Source organism: Puntigrus tetrazona, chromosome 10, assembly GCF_018831695.1.
Source record: "Puntigrus tetrazona isolate hp1 chromosome 10, ASM1883169v1, whole genome shotgun sequence".
NCBI classification, from domain to species: Eukaryota; Metazoa; Chordata; class Actinopteri; order Cypriniformes; family Cyprinidae; genus Puntigrus; species Puntigrus tetrazona.
In genome coordinates, this window is record NC_056708.1 from 11,166,737 (window position 1) to 11,180,851 (window position 14,115).

General features: G+C 36.4%; 2 protein-coding genes across 9 annotated transcripts in view; both read right to left on the minus strand.

Moving 5' to 3' along the window:
• Positions 1-1,388: 1,388 nt before the first annotated feature.
• On the minus strand, positions 1,389-5,578 carry LOC122352716. Of its 2 annotated transcripts, none has more exons than XM_043250272.1 (6): positions 5,294-5,578; positions 4,754-5,074; positions 4,381-4,659; positions 3,685-3,771; positions 1,714-2,730; positions 1,389-1,610 (listed from the first exon to the last, which is right to left on the minus strand). In XM_043250272.1, exons 1-5 carry the CDS (start codon positions 5,403-5,405, stop codon positions 2,597-2,599), a joined length of 933 nt encoding a protein of 310 aa, XP_043106207.1. In that variant the 5' UTR covers positions 5,406-5,578; the 3' UTR covers positions 1,389-1,610; positions 1,714-2,596. The 2 variants fall into 2 exon arrangements, with proteins under 2 accessions (XP_043106207.1, XP_043106208.1); XM_043250273.1 differs by having other exon boundaries at positions 1,390-1,515.
• Positions 5,579-9,832: 4,254 nt separating this feature from the next.
• LOC122352715 (HMG box transcription factor BBX) overlaps positions 9,833-14,115 on the minus strand; it is a 30,684-nt gene continuing 26,401 nt past the window's right edge. For 5 of the 7 annotated variants that reach the window (XR_006251915.1, XR_006251918.1, XR_006251917.1 and 2 more), the window contains exons 18-22: positions 12,734-12,756; positions 11,294-11,611; positions 10,932-11,210; positions 10,613-10,699; positions 9,833-10,354 (exon numbers count right to left, since the gene is read on the minus strand). The gene's annotated coding sequence lies outside the window, so the exon portion shown is untranslated. Of the gene's footprint in view, positions 10,355-10,612; positions 10,700-10,931; positions 11,211-11,293; positions 11,612-12,713; positions 12,757-14,115 lie in introns of all 7 variants that reach the window. The other 2 variants (XR_006251914.1, XR_006251913.1) reach the window with 2 other exon arrangements.

Sequence of the window (14,115 nt, forward strand, 5' to 3'; positions counted from 1 at the left end):
GTTCACACAATTTCAGTCTGCCATGAGCTTGTCATGTGTTATGACTTAACACATTTAAGTGTCATTTTGTGTTAAATGTATCATAAAAAAAACACTGCATCCAACACATTAGTTAAATATCAACCATTTGCATTGCTGCTTGCGCTGCTCGTGAGCCGTTATTCTTCTCTCAGGCGAGTCTCCTCTCGATTGAGAAATTCAACATTGAGTATGAAATCCAACATGTCGATGTTTGGAAGTAAGAGAAATGATTGTATTTGGCGTTGGAATGTTTTTTTGTGATCGTGTAGTGTAGACGGCCAAAGGGGCATTTGATACACATATGCGGTAACAAAAAATATCTTTATCTGATATGTTTATCTGCAGCCTTTAAAGAAAGACACCCCTGAGGCGCCTGTGGCAGTTTATTGACGAACGACAGACTTCATCTCACCGACCCTCAGCATCGCTTGTATGCTGATGAAAATACGCAAAGAAAACGATTCTAATGTTTAAATTGCTGTATTTTTATCGTTTACTTTATTTTGAGTTATTGTAACTTTATAAAGTTACAAAGAAAATTAATTATTGCAGATAATCTGTAGTTGTGGATACTGTGTTCATTACGCAGTATTCATAACTATGTCAGCATCATCAATGCCCCAGTGCATCCTATCCATTGTGAACGCATCCAGTTTTTTTTTTTTTTTTTTTTTTTTTTTTTGGCAATATAGCACATATATTTATCAAAATGCGTTCCTCTTTTTTTGCTTTCTGGCGTAGTGTTAACGCTGGTCGACAGAGACATGTGGTCTTTCTCCAACTAAAACTTTGATACACATCTCATTTTTTTTTACAAAATGATCGCAAAACAAGCAGGAAAAATGGCATGCAAGTATTACAACATTTATATAGCCTATTGGAAATGGCGATGTCAGGAGAAATTTAACTTAAATATTTTTGGGTTTCAAATGAGACCAATTTAGGCGCAGTCTGGAGCCCTGTAGCGTATGTACATTTTAATACAGTCAAGACAACTGAGGTCATTTAAGGTTTACCAATAAAATTAAGAACTGGTAATAGTATTCAGTTACAGTATCAGAGTGACATTTAAAAAGGAAACAAAATGATGCTTAATATAGACACAGCATAATGTTACATGACCACAAAAATCACCAAAAAAACTGTCAAAACTGTAGAGATGACAAATGCCACTGCCAGAGCCTCAAATAAATCTACAAGACAGAATTGCCAAAGCCTGTTATAAACCAAATTTTAAGCTATTTTTTAATGATATGTCATATAATATATAACTCATTGAAATGAGAAAAACTTACCCCCACTTTTGTAACAGACAGAGCTTGATAAATTGTCCACGAGTGGTTTGTTTAAAGATGAATGATTTACCCAGCAGGAGTAGATTATATCATTGATGTTTCGTGGTGGCAGTATGAGGTACGATTTCTGACTAAAGGATCCATTGAATGATTTGTTTGTGTGTGAGCTGTTGAGGACTTCTCCGTCTCTGATCCACAACTGTTCAAGAGAATCGAGGTAAAAATGCACAGAGCACAGAAACATGGGAGACCCATCAGGCCTCTTCACACAGGACAGAGACAAGGTGGGACGCACTGTGAGGAAGGATTAATACACAAAATGCAATACTTATCATTTACATCTCTCTAATCTGATCTATCTGCAATGTTTTTTTCTGATTATAAAGAAAATATTTACCAATAACTTGAATTTTTTGCACTCCCAGATCCACTTGAGGTGGTTTTACAATCCTCTTCACAGTACAGGTGTATGTGCCGATATCCTTAATTTGAAGATTTAAGAGCTCAAATGTTATTTCCTTAGTTTCTGGAATCCATATGAACCTGCTGTGATCTTCACAATGTAGTTTCTTCCATGTATTCTCAAGTAAGAAATATGAACACAGTGTGTGATTTAACGTTTGCAGAACTGCTGTCATGCTTTCCGTGTCATTTGTTCGGTTGTAGTTGCATCTAATTTTGGCAGACTCTCCAAGATTGACAAATAAAGTCGTAGTGTAATAAATTTAGTAGTGCTAAATAAACAATAGGCATGTACTCATGATAGAAGGTAACTGAACTCCAACTATTCCAATTAATAAGTAATAAACAAATTTTTGTATTTTTCATTGCAACCCAAAGATAATCATTATCATGGTTTGGTTGGACAACATAGAGGCTTTGACACAAAACACTTTTAATGTGCTATTTATTCACAAGTAATGAAATATTACAATATACTTAGATTAAACACCATAGCAAAAACCAAAGTCGTACGACAAAAAGTGCAAATAAAAGTTTTAATAATGCCTTGGCATTGTAAAAAAGAAAATGGGTATGAAATCCTTGCCATTAATAATAATTTAATTCAATTTCATTTAGAAGGCAGAACAGTTTATTGCACCTACAGTGCACTAAACAAGATACTTAAATAGATTTAAATGTTTAAAGCACCCGCTTACAGTTTTGGAAGCCAGTAAAGGCATTGTAAACAATACAGAGAGAGCTTTTGCTTAAATATCTTAGCAAAACCACACATTATAACCCCCGGGGGAATCTGACTTTGAAGCAAGCAGCAGCAGTTAGTTTTCATAAACACACTCTTCTGGTTGTGGTTTATCATTGAGCTGTGTGTTCTGATGGGCCATGGCGAAACTGAAGTTCTCATAGACTTTATTGCTGAACACTATAGATCCATTTTTATCTCGCTTTCTGCCTGCAAAATTAAACAGACAAGAAGTTAGACAAGGGGGAAAACAGACAAATTTAAAGAGCACAAAACAGAAACACAATATAAATTCCTTTAAATTGTTAATTAAACATATTGTACATGTCAGCTGTAAATGTGTACAAAAATAATAGCTGTTTTTTTTTTATGATAATGTTAGTGTTACAAAAGCAACTCACTGGTTGGCTTCTCTCGGCTGGTTTAAACTGATCTCCCAGCCTGGTCAAGCTGGTTTTTAGCTGGTTTAATCTGGTTAGTCAACAGACTAACTAAAAAAGCCCCTCTAAAACGGGCCTGCAGACCAGCTATAACCAGCTCTGTTGTCCAGCTAAACTAGCCAAACAGAGCTAAGGCCGGTTTCAGTTGGGAGAAATAGACGTTTGCTTTTGTCACCATCTAGCGGAGGTCTATAAAAACTATTTTTCAATATCGACTAGCAGGCTAAAGTTTTTACTGTACCATGCAACGGGCTACTAAAGGTATTGTTTTCTGTTCTGTTGTTAGCCACATTTCTTAATGAAAGCATGATGCAAATGGAGGTGTTTTGTCCGGAGGTCGGGCTGGGAGACGAGGAAAACTAGATCGACTGGGACTAGCAAACATGCACCGTATTTACTTTAGATATTTTCCTGAGAATTAAAAAACGACGTGAGCAATATTTTGACGTCACGGTGACAGAAAGCAGAAATAGACTTAGAGAAGGAGGCTGATGTATTGAGACAGAGGTGTTTTAAAAGAGGGAGGGCTATACAGTCATTATTTCCGTCAAATTCTTGCTTTCTTTTTTATTTTTAACTGTTTCTAAACTTGCACCATTAAGAAATGTATGACAGAATGGCAAGCTTTCTTTATATGCAGCTTGTTATTTTTCCTTAGCCACAGTTATTTTATTTAAATCTGAGCTATGATAACTTTTATATAATCAAACACAATCATACTCACATTTGCAAATGACAACGGTGGTGATGATGCAGAGGATGAGGCCTGCGGCAGCACTGCATGAGATGATCAGCAGCTGGACTCCTGCAACTGTAATGGTCAGAAACAGAGTACAATCAGAATATATATAAGTAGCACAAATATATTTGTAGAAATAGCCAACAATAAATTGTCAAAATACTAGGTTTATCTTTTATGACAAACGTCATTAGGATAATAAGTGAAGTTCCATGAAAATAGTTAGTAAATTTCCTACCATAAATATTTCAAAACTTAATTTTTGATTGGTAATATTTATTTGGACAACTTCAATATTTAGATTTTTTTGTAACCTCAGATTCCAGGTTTTGAACGAGTTGCATCTCGGCTCAACTATCCTGACACGTCAATGGAAAGCTTATTTATTCGGATGCATACATCTCAATTTCATTAAAAAAAAAACGGCTTTTGACTGGCTTTGCGGTGCAGTTTCAAATGTGTATTTTAGTCTGGTTAAATTCAAGACCAGTTATTTAAAGAAACTGTTCTATGTTTCTGAAGTTTGTATGTGATTTTTTAAAATTTGGCATACAAAGCAATTTAGATTAGTGTAGATTCAGCAAGAAATATAACTCTTAATGGCTTGTTACGTGACAGCTTATGCTCTAGTTTGTAATTCTACAGTAATTCTACCTTTTTCCACATTTTAAAATCACTCACCTTTATGTCTGAAGTCAAGTGTAATATTGCAGCTGTACAGTGTTTGTGTTTGTAAGTATTTGGCGTAACAGGTGATTGTGTCTCCATCGCTCCAGTCAGGTTTACACAGAAGCAGCTCACTGTTCATGGAGTTATTCAGGACTGAACGGAGAGACCCGTGACCCTCTCTGTCCCAGGTGAAGTTCACCTGCCCCGGCTGCAGATTCTCCAGAGAGCAGCGCAGATGGACACAGGTTTCATTACTGCTGTTCAGTTTCTTCAGAGACAGATGTGGACGCACTGCAGCGGAGAGAAATGTTAGGATGTTTATTACTGACATCAAGGCAAGCAGCTATTAAAAAAAAAAAACCAATAAATTATGAATGACACTCACCTGCAACTTGGAGCGTCATATTTGAGGTGCTGTCTAATATCGGCGGTGGAATAAATCTTGTTATTTTACAGCTATAGTTACCGGAGTCACTGAGCTGAACATTTACTACACTTAATGTGAAAGAAGTCTTGTTGAATTTGAAACGAGGAATGCATTCTCCGTGAGATTCAGTAATGCTGTTAATACTCCATTTACAAATAATTGTGCTATTTGTTCTATATTTTGTCCAGTCTACAGAAACTTGTTCACTGCCATTAAGGAGTAAGGGACAGGGAAGATGGACAGTTTCTCCTTCAACTGCCCTGAAAACATTCTCTGCATCTGTGGATTGAGACAGATTTGAGTGTAGCTGACAATAGAATGTTTCTTTCGAAAAGACGTTACACGATATATCACATCCACTGTGAAAAACATCGCAGAAAATGTACCACATATGAGATGTATTTTTTAAACTTATCACTAGGATCCTTGTTATTAGGAAGTTTATAATGTAGTATAAGTCAGAACTGAGAGTTTAGTCTTTGATTTGAAGTGTCTTACCTGTATGTGTGAGATAAATTGAAGACAAAAATAAAAGACAGTTCGTAATCCATTTTAAAAGCATGTCGATAAGATCAGCGTGTGTTACACTTCTGTACACGAACACACACATACTGAGTGATGAACTTCCTGACCATGTGCCCACCCACAATCTAGAGCGCAAGTCAAAATAAAAAAAAAAACTGTCTTGATTCCGTTGGTCAAACACTCTGAGAGACACTTTGATACAAATCGTGCTTGTTTAAAACGAACATTGCCTTCAACGTAATTGCTCGTCTCCATTCTGAATGACTGTGTTTATAAATATGATACGTATTTCTGTGAACAGAGTGTCTTTTATCTTAAATGAAATTTTCATTTTCGGTTTTTGTTGCGTATTTGATGGCACGGGTGACATGGAAATAAAGGTTACCGGTAACATTTTACAACAAAGCATTTTATTGTGAAACATGGAGAGATATAAGAACATGGAGGCTGTTTTTCAGAGGTTCTGCTTTCCACATAAAAGCGTTCTTGAAAGGGAGACCACAGAATTTCACAATCCTCCACTACAGACAGCAGCGAAATGGTCTAATTGTTTTAAAGAAGCAACCAGGGTTGTAATACAAAAAGCAAGGCGAACTGATCCTGACGGCCAATGATTTTGATAGCTTTTATAAACGTCCGAATTTAAGCTAAAATTTTCTTATCAATGTTATAATATACTATTAAAAAACTAATCTAATACTGTACTGTCCACTGTCCACTGTGTTTCATACAACCTTTTTTAAAACACTGCTTTGCAGAACTGAAAGAGTACCTTTAAAACTGTAGCACAAAAATCTAAAAATAGCATGATAATCTGATCGTACCACTGTGTCAAGCAAAAGATGCTGACATTAAATGGATATATGATTAAATTTGTAATAAATACAACTATTCTGTAGTACACATTTTGTAAAAAAAGTAATGAATTTCTTAATGTTTAAATAAATAAATATAGTTCACATTCAGGAAAAAGAAAGGTATTTATTTAAGAAAAATGTTATGATTATTTAATATATTTATATTAATATAAATATACACACGTAAATACATATTTATATTTTCAAAATATATGCTGTATGTGTGCGTCTTATAGATATATATATATATACAGGTCCTTCTCCAAAAATTTACATATTGTGATAAAGTTCATTATTTTCTGTAATGTACTGATAAACATTAGACTTTCATATATTTTAGATTTATTACACACAACTGAAGTAGTTATTGATGATATAATATTGATGATTTTGGCATACAGCTCAAAAAATTAGCATATCATGAAAAGGTTCTCTAAATGAGCTATTAACCTAATCATCTGAATCAACTAATTACCTCTAAACACCTACAAAAGATTCCTGAGGCTTTTAAAAACTCCCAGCCTGGTTCATTACTCAAAACCGCAATCATGGGTAAGACTGCCGACCTGACTGCTGTCCAGAAGGCCATCACTGACACCCTCAAGCAAGAGGGTAAGACACAGAAAAAAAATTCTGAACGAATAGGCTGTTCCCAGAGTGCTGTATCAAGGCACCTCAGTGGGAAGTCTGTGGGAAGGAAAAAGTGTGGCAGAAAACGCTGCACAACGAGAAGAGGTGACCGGACCCTGAGGAAGATTGTGGAGAAGGACCGATTCCAGACCTTGGGGGGCCTGCGGAAGCAGTGGACTGTGTCTGGAGTAGAAACATCCAGAGCCATCGTGTACAGGTGTGTGCAGGAAATGGGCTACAGGTGCCACATTCCCCAGGTCAAGCCAATTTTGAACCAGAAACAGCAGCAGAAGCGCCTGACCTGGGCTACAGAGAAGCAGCACTAGACTGTTGCTCAGTGGTCCAAAGTACTTTCGGAAATCAAGGTGCCAGAGTCTGCAGGAAGACTGGGGAGAGGGAAATGCCAAAATGCCTGAAGTCCAGTGTCAAGTACCCACAGTCAGTGATGGTCTGGGGTGTCATGTCAGCTGCTGGTGTCGGTCCACTGTGTTTTATCAAGGGCAGGGTCAATGCAGCTAGCTATCAGGAGATTTTGGAGCACTTCAAGCTTCCATCTGCTGAAAAGCTTGAGAGATGCAAGACCCAACACTCTGGATGAGCTTAAGGCCGCTATCGAAGCATCCTGGGCCTCCATAACAGTAGTGCCACAGGCTGATTGCCTCCATGCCACGCCGCATTGAAGCAGTCATTTCTGCAAAAGGATTCCCAACCAAGTATTGGGTGCATAACTGAACATAATTATTTGAAGGTTGACTTTTTTTTTTGTATTAAAAACACTTTTCTTTTATTGGTCGGATAAATAAGCAAATTTTTTGAGATTTTGGGTTTTCATGAGCTGTATGCCAAAATCATCAATATTAAAACAATAAAAGGCTTGAACTACTTCAGTTGCGTGTAATGAATCTAAAATATATGAAAGTGTAATGTTTATCAGTACATTACAGAAAATAATGAACTTTATCTCAATATGCTAATTTTTTGAGAAGGACCTGTGTATATATACACTCACTGACCACTTTATTAGGTACACAAATACAAATTTCTAATCAGCCAATCACATGGCAGCAACAGCTGCAGTTCAAACCAAGCATCAGAATAAGGAAGAAAGGTGATTTAAGTGACTTTGAACGTGGCATGATTGTTGGTGCCAGACAGGCAGGTCTGAGTATTTCAGAAACTGCTGATCTACTGGGATTTTAACGCACAACCATCTCTAGGGTTTATAGAGAATAGTCCGAAAAAGAGAAAATTTCCAGTGAGCGGCAGTTCTGTGGGCGCAAATGCATTGTTGATGCCAGAGGAGAATGGCCAGACTGGTTCGAGCTGATAGAAAGGCCCACTCGTTATAACCGAGGTATGTAGAAGAGCATCTCTGAACACACAACGCATCAAACCTTAAGGCGGATGGGCTACACCAGCAGAAGACCACACCAGGTGCAGAACAGGAAACTGAGGATACAATTCACACAGGCTCACCGAAATTGGACAATAGAAGTTTGGAAAAACGTTGCCTGGTCTGATGAGTTTCAATTTCTGCTGCGATATTCGGATGGCAGCCTACCTGGTGTATTGTTGCTGACCACGTCCATCCCTTTATGACCACAGCGTACCCATCTTCTGATGGCTTCTTCCAGCAGGATAATGCGTCGCGTCATAAAGCGTGAATCATCTCAGACTGGTTTCCTGAACATGACCGTGAGTTCACTGTACTCAAATGGCCTCCGCAGTCACCAGATCTCGATCCAATAGAGCACCTTTGGGATGTGGTGGAACGGGAGATTCACATCATGGGTGTGCAGCAGACAAATCTGCAGCAACTGCGTGATGCTATCATGTTAATATGGACCAAAATCTCTGAGGAATGTTTCCAGTACCTTGTTTAATCTATGCCATGAAGGGTTAAGGGAGTTCTGGAGGCAAAAGGAGTCCGAGCCCCGTACTAGTAAGGTGTTCCTAATAAAGTGGCAGGCGAGTGTATATACAATAAGTAAATATATATAATTCACATATATTATGTAAACAAAAACTTTTATTTTGGAATATGATTAATTGCGATTAATCATTTGATATATATCCTTCTGAGACCCAGAAAATGAGTTGGATTGAATTAAATATTTTTTTTTTCAAGGCTGATTCTCAACCATGTTATAAAATACTTCAAAAATGTTTTGATATACTGTTTTGTTTTATGCAATATGGTTGTACAAATTTCCATATATTGTTTTCCCATAAAACACAATTGCATCTATACACTGTATTTAGTTTACATATTTAAACAATCATAATGGGATTAACAATTGGCCAGATTTTCATAATAATATCTAATATTTCCATAAAAATATTGCTATCATTTATTTTCCTATTCAATTGTTATGTCTCCCAAAATGCACAACAAACATGTGCCCTCTATAGTGGGCGTATAAATTGACTTCCTGTTTCATAACACAAAGTCATATTTGTATTAAAGTACCTTAACATTTTCCTGTAATGTTACTTTATTTTTTATATTTAAATGACAATTACAAAATCTAATCATATTTCCATAAAGGTGTAAAAAAAATTCTCCAGGTGATGGTCAGCAACAATCAAGAATTTTCAGTTACAGTCACCTTCAGTTTGGAGGATTAGACATAACCTTTTGCCGAATTGTGGTGGCGGTGGAATAAATCTTGTTATTTTACAGCTGTAGTTACCGGAGTCACTCAGAAATGATGTTGAATTTGAAACGAGGCATGCATTCTCCAGTGTGAGATTCGGTAATGTTGTTAATACCCCATTTACAAATAAATGTGCTATTTGTTCTATGTTTAGTCCACTAGAAACTAGTTCACTGTCATTAGTGGGTAAGTGGCAGGGAAGATGGACAGTTTCTCCTTCAACTGCTCTGAAATCATTCTCTGCATCTGTGGATTGAGACACATTTCAGTGTAGCTGACAACAAAAAGCATTCAATAATGCAGCAAATAAATCACATTTATTGCAAATAATTAAAAAAGATCACAGAATTATTCGGTCCATCACCGGGATCTTTATTATTAGTCAGTTATTTCCAAGTCACTAGCTAGACATTACATGACACTGAAGTCTCTTGCTTGCATTTTTGAAAAAAGTTAAAGTAAAAAATTAATGGCAGTTTGTAATCCATCTTAAAACATGTTGACTGAACACTATGAGCTGAGCGTCTCCACGCAAAAACCACAAGTAATGAACTTCCTGCCCATGCACCCAACCACAATATGACAAATGTCTCTCGTTTGTAATTGGACTAGCATTTTAAGGGTGTATAAAAGTGAATAACCCACATAGACATTTATACAGCAAGTCAAATGACACCTTCAGCTTTCATTTGAATTAAAAAGCTTCAAAATCAAAAGATCTCACAGACAACAGAGAAGAAGGCCTATTTGCGGTTTATTATACGTCGTACCACATGCTAGTTATGTATTTAACATAAGCATTTAAGCATACAGTGAAATATCCAAAAGACAGTACTTTTAAAAATATTACAGTAGAGAATGACTCAAGTTCTTCTGATTATGGTCCTTATCTGCAGAACGAGACACGGGCAAATATTACTTTAAGGCAAAAAGGTCTTTCAGAACTTTTTAACACATTTTTCATCTATAGTGTTAATAAAAACAGATTTGTCAGCACGGCGTGTGTGCTTAATGACTTAAATTTCACATTTAGATAAATAAACTGCACAACCTATTTTTACTGAATGGTGATAAATATTTAAGTCTTCTTTTTAGGTGGTCAAATTTTGCATATATCAAATGTGTAAAATGCATTTTTTTTTTCTTACATTGCAATACGAAAAACAACATCCAGATGAAAACTATGCTGATGATGAAGATGCCGAAAAGAACCACACAAACTGGAAAACGGCCTGCTGGAATGGAGTTAGGTATTTTTTTTTTTGACATTTTTATGGTTAGTTTGTTTATTTAAACACTTTTCAATGTTTCATTTAATTACATTTTACCTTTTGTAAAAATGAAATCCCAATTTTTAAAAAAAATAGACACATCATTCTAGTGTCCTTTGTGTTTTTATCATGTTTGGAATGCATTGAGTGCTTTTATATGAATAATTTTTTTTCTCCACATTTTAAAATCACTCACCTTTATGTCTGAAGTCAAGTGTAATATTGCAGCTGTACAGTGTTTGTGTTTGTAAGTATTTGGCGTAACAGGTGATTGTGTCTCCATCGCTCCAGTCAGGTTTACACAGAAGCAGCTCACTGTTCATGGAGTTATTCAGGACTGAACGGAGAGACCCGTGACCCTCTCTGTCCCAGATGAAGTTCACCTGCCCCGGCTGCAGATTCTCCAGAGAGCAGCGCAGATGGACACAGGTTTCATTACTGCTGTTCAGTTTCTTCAGAGACAGATGTGGACGCACTGCAGCGGAGAGAAATGTTAGGATGTTTATTACTGACATCAAGGCAAGCAGCTATTAACAATAAATTATGAATGACACTCACCTGCAACTTGGAGCGTCATATTTGAGGTGCTGTCTAATATCGGCGGTGGAATAAATCTTGTTATTTTACAGCTGTAGTTACCGGAGTCACTGAGCTGAACATTTACTACACTTAATGTGAAAGAAGTCTTGTTGAATTCGAAATGAGGAATGCATTCTCCGTGAGATTCAGTAATGCTGTTAATACTCCATTTACAAATAATTGTGCTATTTGTTCTATATTTTGTCCAGTCTACAGAAACTTGTTCACTGCCATTAAGGAGTAAGGGACAGGGAAGATGGACAGTTTCTCCTTCAACTGCTCTGAAAACAATCAAACCTGTAAAATTAAATTAAACAGTAATTTAGCGCAACTCTTTTTGTTTTTTACAAAAAAAACATTCTTTTGTATTGTTTATATATACAGCATGCACAAGTAAATAATAAACATAAAGCTAGTCTTCATTATTTTAGAAAGCATGGTGTTGCTGCTCTGGAATGTCTTTGAAAACATGTATCTCTAATATTTTTTTTATTTCTGAATGAATCAAAAATAGAGGTTTTTCAGACTAGTGAAAATTCTGGAAATTCGATAAAGGAATATCATCTATGCCTTCTCCCCAAAATGAAAGAATTATTTTCTTTTTGTGAAAACTTGAGAAATCTCGCTTGGACTACTGCAGCTCTTTTTATTTTGCCATTTCTAAATCTTCCTTCACTCATCTTCAACTACAAAATGCTGCTAAATTTCTTAAAAAATATATTATTTGTTTTGAATATAAATAATCTGGCACTGAGCTATTTATCTGATTAACTTTATCCATACAGCCACACACAAAATCTAAGGTCTGGTGATCAACGACTTTTCTCTGTCCTCACATCACGGATAAAGTACAGCGCCGTTGTACTTGCTGGCTCTAGGTTGTGGAACAGTCTTCCAACTATACTAGGTTGGCGCAGTCTTTAACTGTTCATCTCTTAAAACCTACACTCTCAGAAATAAATGTACCTTTTCAAAGGTTCAAAAAAGAACACTTTAAGTACTAATATGTACCTTTAGGGTACCAGAGTGGACCCTTTAGGTACAAACATGTACCTTTTGAAAAGGTACTGCTCCAGCTTTCGTACCTATATTACTGACAGTGTACTTCTTTTCTTTGGCTTTTAATTCATTGAGTTTATGGTGCGAATCTGAGGGTTGCCATGTGTTGTTTTTCAGCACTTTGCTTAGTCGTGCTCGCTGGTTTTAAATACGCTATATAGATAAAACTTGAAACTTTTAAATGATTTTAATTGGCTCACAAGTTTTAGGTTGTACATTAGCCAGTAAACTGAGTGCAGTCATATTAATGCAAATTATATTAATTACATTAATATAATTAATGCATATTATATTAATAATTATTCATAATTAATATTATGTTAATAATATTAATATTCACCAGAAATATCAGTTGCTTACCCTCACATGCACACAGCGTGAAGCTGAAGAAGAAAAGAATCAAGTAAATAGCCAATAAAGTCATCACAGTAATAGCATGCAGAGTGTATACTTCAGATTTAAACAGTTGGTTCCTCCACGTCTGAATGAATGAAGGCGGTACATGTACAGTTTATCACTAAGTGCTCAACCACCAACTGCACTAACCTAAATAAGTGAACCACACAACCTTTCTGTGCAATAGACATTTTACCCTAAATAAGTTAGCAATGATAATAACTAGTATTGATAATTTGCATTATTGTTATTATGGTATGTTATTATTTACAGCACCCAAATTAATGTAGAATCAACAAAGTATCTTAATTTTATATATACATATACACACACACACACACACACACACACACACACCTTCACGTCTATAAGTGACTTTCGTGAACTAAAAGCAAGACTGCAGGCAGACATATTCATATGTATGTTACTTTAATAGGTGTTTAAAGAATAACATTTGCGTCAGCAGACAGTGTTATGACATAAGACTCAGTGAGAAGGGCAATGGCAAAGGGGTCCCTCTCTACGCAGGGGATCAGTAAGGCAAGGCTGCATCAACAACTGGGCTGTAACAATCAGATCCATACATTGCATCATACAGTACTAGTGACAATAATCAGATCAAGCACACAAGTATAAACTCCTTAGAGGAATCAAGAACAGGATCTCGGGTAAGCGTTTAAAAAGACGGCACCACAACTGCATCTAAAGCCATGAACGTACATTCTTGTACAGAGCAGAGAAAATCCTCATCGTTGACAGGGTGCATATTCAAGGTTATTAAGACTCGAAACGAGTAGAGAAGGTGAAACGCGGAAAGGTTTGGCAACTGATATCCATGATCGCTGCTATTGCATGTTTCGGGTAAAAGTGAAAGATATTTGATGTCAGATATGATTGTGGCAGTTGCACTGCACACTTCGGAGGTCAGGGTTTGTGTCTCGAGGATGACTGGAAGTTATTACAAATTATTCACGTAAGGAAGCAGCCTAGAATTCCTCCATATAAAGCCACCGCATACAGAAAGACTGGATTGGAATTAGAAAAATACAGGTACAAAATCCATTACATTCAAGAGACAATCTAGCACAAAAGGGTAATATCATAATCTTTATAGCTAATATAGGAATTTCTGTATCATAGAGGCATTTTGCTAAGAGGCATCTTCTAAATAGAAAAAAGAGGAGTGAACTTTATGGCGGGGCATCATGGGATGGGATCAGATTCTAAAGATGCATCATGCGGGGGACGTTCAAATAAGCCGTGTTATCATTCAACGCAGTATAATTCTCGCTAGCAATGACAATTTGTTAAAATACACATATTTCCCCCTCCGGATATGCAGGGGT